At 48.1% G+C, this 6,588-nt stretch overlaps 1 protein-coding gene across 2 annotated transcripts; it reads right to left on the bottom strand.

Annotated features, from left to right (window-relative positions):
- Window positions 1–2,377: 2,377 nt before the first annotated feature.
- On the bottom strand, window positions 2,378–6,100 carry LOC120837455 (natterin-3-like). Of its 2 annotated transcripts, XM_042287508.1 has the most exons (4): window positions 6,052–6,100; window positions 4,507–4,718; window positions 2,627–2,907; window positions 2,378–2,401 (listed from the first exon to the last, which is right to left on the bottom strand). In XM_042287508.1, the coding sequence occupies exons 1-3, from the start codon at window positions 6,065–6,067 to the stop codon at window positions 2,659–2,661; spliced, it is 477 nt and encodes a 158-aa protein (XP_042143442.1). In that variant the 5' UTR covers window positions 6,068–6,100; the 3' UTR covers window positions 2,378–2,401; window positions 2,627–2,658. The 2 variants fall into 2 exon arrangements, with proteins under 2 accessions (XP_042143442.1, XP_040062768.1); XM_040206834.3 differs by lacking the exon at window positions 2,378–2,401 and having other exon boundaries at window positions 2,475–2,907.
- Between the last annotated feature and the right edge of the window lie 488 nt (window positions 6,101–6,588).

Raw genomic sequence — 6,588 nt, forward strand, 5'->3', positions numbered from 1 at the left:
TCGTTGTGATGTTCGCGGAGTCTGTGATTGGTGCATCTGCCGGTCTGGTCCTATGTATTGATGGCCGCAGCTCAAGGGGAACGAGTATACTTTCTTCTCTGCATGGAATGAATTTCTTTTCGTGTTTGATGGGGGGGCATGACAGCAGATTCGGCAGGGAAATCATAGAATCACTCGCCATGACCACAGCAAAAAACAACGTGTTTAACCCTTCCCTCCTGCTGACGAAAACTGAGATTGAATTTTTAAAATCCGAGATAACCCTACCACCCTGACTTGCACTTCGCGTTTCTTATCTTTCCTTCTCTACCCCTTCTCTCCCTTACTCCTACTGGGTATAGTCGGCCGCTCGCTGTTGAAAGTTTACTCGTCTTTTGCTAGTTGAAAGATGTGGTTGGTGTTGTCCCTGTTTTGATTGTTTTATTCCTTCTTCATCCATGACTTAAACCAACACGCTCTTCTCCCAAGCATTCCCACAGCTCCTTCTCCCCTGGAAACCTTTTCGCCGCAACACTGAGAGTCCACCTCAACTTGGCCGCAAAATGCCACCATGTTGGCTTGGCACGGATGTCGCACCAGAGATACCCAGTTCGGGATCGCCAAATCGCGAGCAGTCCGAGCACCACCAAAACACGCAGCACAAGTGGAGAGCTCTCCTCGCTCTCAAGACACAACCATTTGAACATGTTTTAGTTAATTTCAAACTTTACAGTGAAAAGGCACTTCAGTTCCGTTCAAAAAAGGTAAGTGTTGCTGCACCACACAAACACGTGATGTAAGGTTTCAGACACCTCTCACCAAGCACAGTTTAGCGACCACGGCACAAAGAAGCCTTTCTTATCAAGCCACACTTTCACAAGGAACACTTCAACGTGAAAGTAAACAAAGAAAAGTTTGTTGCTTGTAAGCATAGGCAGCTTTCTCAGCTGCTTGAAGACATCAGATGGGCTGGGACCGTTGGTGCACTGTCGGTACAACGGTACTGGTAAAACTGCTGAAATAGTGTCCCAGTGAAGTGTCTTCCGTTTTATCGTCCGACGATACTCTTAGAGAAGTGAACTAAGAAGAGTCTGATTGAGTCGGCAACTTCATTGTAATAGCTGAGATGCCTCGACGTGGTCTTCCGACCCGTGGTGCTCACCGTCCATTGTTGCAGGTTTTCATATCCTAAGGGAATGCGGTCGTGAAGTTTGGATCTCTTTGATCTCTGTAGAATAGACAACGCTGCACATAAAGTTTGAGGGTTACATTCACAAGCCACAAGACACCGCTTTCTAAAGTCTACAATACGTTGTTCCTTCGCATCTTTTCCATTCGCCACTGCCAAATGAACGTGGCCCAACGTCTGTGGATATCTTTCACTGTGCCTGCGCCGCAACAAGCAACTTGCGCCACACAAAGGATAGCAGGGTATGACACCGCGTTGAAAACATAGCTTCTGGAGAACATTGACAAGCGTCTTGCTGTCCAAAAAAAGAAAGTTTTGCTGGTATGGTCACGGATTTCTGCTTCCATTGTTGCGACGTGGGTGCTGACAGATTCTTAGGCATGCCGAGATACTTTTCCCCGCCTGTAGACCACTTAACGTTTATGAACTCCGATGGCTTTATAGCCCACTCTCCGATTCAGCACCCTTTGGACTTGTTCTTATTGACTCTTCTCCCGGAACACCGACCGTAGCTTTCAAGTTCATCCAAAACTCTTTCGACTTGTCGGTTGAAGAGCATTTAAAGGAAACGTCGTCTGCGTATGACAGGAGATTTACAGATGCTACCTCCAGCTTAAGACCGAAGATCAACGTGTTACGCTGCACCTTGAGGCACAATGGCTCCAGCTATAGAGCGTACAAAATTGGTGACACGGGGAAGCCTTTCTGCACAGAGCACTGAACCGAAACGGGCTTTCCTTTCTTCCCATTAGTTAGAGGCGGTGTGGTAATGCTGTTGTAGCGCAGCGCTATCGAATCTCTCATCCCAGCGCCCACCCCTCATCATTCCAAGACCTTCATGAGAAACTTGTGGGACACTCGATCAAACGCTTAACTGAGATCCATCTGCCACCGCCAATGGTTCATGTTTTTCCGCTGTCGCTTCAGACAAATCGCATGGGGTGAAGGTTGCCATCAATGAACCGTCCTTTCAATCCGCAAGTTTGGTGTTCTCCTATGGCGTTTTTCAGTCCAATGTCCAGATGCCGTGCAAATATTTTGGTCATTATCTGTAGTCTGTGCTCAACAGACTTATAAAGCGGAAGTTTGTTACTTCGGGAATTTGGCCACAGGTTTGTGCTGTTGGAATCATAACAGTGAAGCTCGCTTTCGTCGATGGTGGAAGTAGCTGTCTTTCTTTTTTAATTTATGTCGTACTTTCCACAATTATCGCCAGAGCGACTAGCGGGCAACCTGCAGGCGAAATGAATAAATCGGGATGAGCCTCGTTCGGAAGCCTTCCCCTACCGCAACTTTGAAGCAACTAGGTGCTACACATGCGCTTTATTAAACCCACAAACAGCGACATAAACTGAACTGAAAAGCTTATTAGTCCTTGTGTCTCGGTGATCCTCCACCTCGTAGACTTTGAAAAGAGAATGCCATCTGAGCCACTGTGCTAGTTCATCCAACCGCTACCTTGGCCAGTTCTGGGGCCTCTCCATCAATGCTCAAAAGTTGACGGTCTTGCAAACAAGCACTTCGTAGCCCCGGTAGCAGTGCTCTTCACCGCCGTAGGGAATGTAGAGGCAGCCGTGGGACGGATGGATCTTTCCGATAGTCAGGGTGCCCTCGTGGTACGTCCGACCGATGTAAAGAAGCTCGCCGGTCGCGCACGAGCCGCCTTGAACAGCGCCGGTGGGCAGGGATCCGTCGGAGGCTGGGATCCAGTCGAACTGGCTGCTCTCCGTGACAAGGGCCTGAACACGTGCAAAGAAAAATGGAAGCAAGACTTGGAACTTTAGTGCTATGGCCACGACATATCATACACCGTAGCTAAGGCCCTCGAGTGTCAGATTCAATAGCGTGGACACGTGCTTTTGTTTATCCAATCCTCCCCAAGGGCAATGTGGGAATTCTCATGCTTGCATAGAGGGCTGGCTCGCTCGAAGCAGCATCTTATTTAAGCCAGCCTGATTATAAGTTATGCGCTAAAGCCGAGTGACACGTGAAAATCATGTCTCATGGGATCGCTCGCTCCAGCCTTGGCAATGCTTTTATTTGAGACTGTTGCTTCCAGTATGCCTACCCAAGTCGAGCACTCACGCACACAATGAGCACGAGATCTTAGCTCCAAGAGCTGCATTCATGGCGCGAATGGCCGATAAAAACCAACGCCTTTCCAGAGTTTGTGCGAGCCAGTAGCCTTCGCTGCAGCTCTAAATTAAGATAAAGCCGAGCGTGACGATGAAATCTCGTGACAAAGAGGGCGTCTTCACTAGAACTAAAACTGCTACAACTCAATTGAGTGTTTGTTGAACGCGAACATTCACTTGTTCTTCAGATACTGTCATAGTTTTTTTTTTTTTTTTTCACATATCATAAATTGTTTTACCCACGGCTTGCATCAGTAACTACATGCGTATCAGCTGATTGCCCTATCTGTGGTTGAGCGCCTGCTGGTGGTGAGCCTCCACCACGTTCGGTTTACTCTATCGCTGATGTTTTTCTTTACAGATGTTAAGCTCGCGGTAACGACCACAAGTGAGGAGTTTCGAGAGAATTTGGGTGGAGGTATAAATCACTGAATTGCGCGAGCGTTTGCGTGTCAATCAAATTTACGTACATACATATTTCGTTTCCGCTACAGTTTTACAGCAACGCAATATACTTTTTTTGTTAAAAATCCAACACCACCCGCCCCTCTAGTTTATTAAAGTGGACTTCACTTGTGAAATGGAATATACAAAGTAAAGTTCCGCAGGTCGAACACCTTTCTTAGTACATTGTTTCATATTTAAAGGCAGAAAATAAAGAAGGATATTATTATCATTTTTAATACAAACGTAAACTATCTTCTCTTGGATGGTACTGTAAGACTCGATTTTTGTACTTTTATCATTTATTTGAGCACGAAAAAAAAGATCGAAGAATGGGCACCTTCTGGCACTCTAAACTCGTCAAACACAAAGTTGGGGTCGAAGTTCATGGAGCGCATCGATTGAACTATCACGACGATGACTTCGCGATTTTGTCGCCGGCATCCAATCGGCGCGCTCCGCGAACTATCGCATCCAACTTTGTGTTTGACGAGTTTAGGGCCCCTGATGATGTGCCAGACAAGACCAGGAAAAAAAAAAAAAAAAAAACGTGTACACTGCATTTGAACCCAGCACCACGACTTAAAAAAAAAAACTATAAGTGAAAGCTGGTATTCTACATGACAAAGTGGGTGGCATGCAATCTTCTGTCTTTACAGACTTTTTTTTTTTTTTTTTCATTGTGACTTATTATTGGGGACACACAGGGCTCTTAAGCTCTGGCAACGTGAACGGTAGCATGGCTCGAAACACGGGCACCTGGTACTCATGGTGGCTATGCTCGGCGCCGTCGTCGGACACGTAGCAGCATTTGTGGGACGGCACCACCTTGCCCGGGATGACGCTACCGTTGTGGACGGCACGACCAATGTAGATAGTCTCTCCGCTGTCTTCTCCGCCAGGCACGGCGTGGTAGGGAATACGATCCTCGAGGCAGATCACCCATTCGCACACTGGCTTGTACGTGTTTGCTGCGAGAGAACGAGAGAGCGGTCAAACGTGGGCCCGCGGGAAGACGTGGGCCCGCAATGAAGTCAAAGATATATGGGTACCCGTGCGCTCGGGAGCATTGAGCGTCGATGAGAGCTGTGCTCACGCGGTCTTCACTTCTTCGGAAATGCCAGTAAAGTTTGTCCCCAAGTATAGCTTGATTGCTTCCCTGAGCCTAGAGCAAGTCCCGGCCACGGACCTACAAGGTCTCTTGGCCCTCTTTGCATCAACTCGCGTCTTCTCTGTGGGTTGCGTTCCTCGCTTTAGGCGGCAAGCTGGGCACGACATCACGTTGAAGGAATAAGGCGTCTGCTGCAGGAGTGCAGAATGGAGCGAAACGATACTTGATAGGATAAAACATCGAGGACGGGTACGGAAACGGGACTCTTTTTTGTCCCCCGGTGCTTTATCCATTTAAGAATTCGTATCTATTCACCCAACGCGCTCAGTTTCAATAAATGGAGCGAAAATACCTAGCTTACGCCGCGTATACTTATTGCTGGACATTCCGTTTTTGAGCGGCACTCTTCCCCGCCTCTCTCTCCTGCATATGAGGTTTCAGATATTGTCGGAACTGTTCTAGACATATCGTACCATATGATCAAATTCTATGTGGCGCAGATTGACTGCTCTGACACCTACACGTCTGCATGTCAGAGTGCGATGCCACTGAAGAACACCACCCGTGCATTGAACTGCTTCGAAACTTGCTTCCGACTTTTGACTCGGGCGTTGTTGCGCCCTATGCTGTATGGGCACCTGCCAAAGGTTCCCCGCCGTTTCACGTGTAGTCTATATTTACGGGGTGCGAAGAGCATGACATACTTGTTTAACGGACGTCAGGTAGAATACGCGAAGGAACAAATGCTTATTCGTATTAAACAGCAAGTTTCTATACACGCGGACAACTTCCTGCGGCATTTCAGAAGTAGAGAAGAGCGCGCATGCGCAGCTTTGACCGGCGCTCAATTGGTGCGCGAGTGTCCGTGCGCTCATAGCTTTGACTGCATAGCCACAGAAAGCTGCCCGCGAGTACGGTACTGATACATGTGCTTCTGTTAACATGCTTCCAGATATTTCTCGATGGCTTGATCATGAGGGACATTTTGATCTCAAGACAGAAACCGTGGATTGAGAGGAAAAAGAGCCAGGCTGTCACAAATCGAACACCCCACGCCGCGCCGACCCCGCCATTTTTCAATCGGGCTGTGAGTGTCCAATTTCATAACCGTCAGCTGTACATTTGCTGAAGGTTAAGCGCATCAGACGAGAGTTTTTGAATTAGCAGATTTATTTTCGAAACATTTCGCTTACCTCCGTAGCACTCCATGCTTGCGTGTGGACTGAGGGCGCCCTAGACGACCCGACGAGCAAAAGAAGGGAGGCTTATATATGAAAGCTGATAAGAATAGTCACGTTACTGGACAGGCCACTTGGGGCGCTTATCGTGGACTCTGTATACCGGAGGCTGAGGGAATGGGAGAGGGAAGGATGGACACTATTTCATTTTACAAAGCTGATGTTTCTATATGTTGTGGGATTGGACTTGCCTTACTGCACCACGAGGTCGATCCCACTCCGCAGCTCGATGTTGAGGACTGCTACGGCCGGGTCCGTCCGGAGGCTGCCGTGGACTCCGAGGAGAGGATTCACTCCAAAACACAAAGATACTGAAGAAGCGGGTTTATTTGGCTGTTGTGCCACCACGCTGTGCCCGTCGGCCAAACTAATAAAAGAAAAGAACGGAAAAGGGTCGGCGCTGTCGCATTAGACAGATTCACCTGAAGGGGGCCCACGCTGCCGCATTAGGCAGATTCGCGGAGAGGGGAAAGCTCCAAAAAGAACGAGGCT

This window comes from Ixodes scapularis, unplaced genomic scaffold (genome assembly GCF_016920785.2).
Source record: "Ixodes scapularis isolate PalLabHiFi unplaced genomic scaffold, ASM1692078v2 PGA_scaffold9__187_contigs__length_104089568, whole genome shotgun sequence".
Lineage (NCBI taxonomy): Eukaryota > Metazoa > Arthropoda > Arachnida > Ixodida > Ixodidae > Ixodes > Ixodes scapularis.

Excerpts from the sequence above, each read along its gene's own strand:
- LOC120837455 (XM_042287508.1), bottom strand. Across the intron at positions 2,908-4,506 it reads ATAGCCACCATGAGTACCAG|GCCCTTGTCACGGAGAGCAG; the intron begins GTGCCCGTGTTT and ends GCACGTGTTCAG.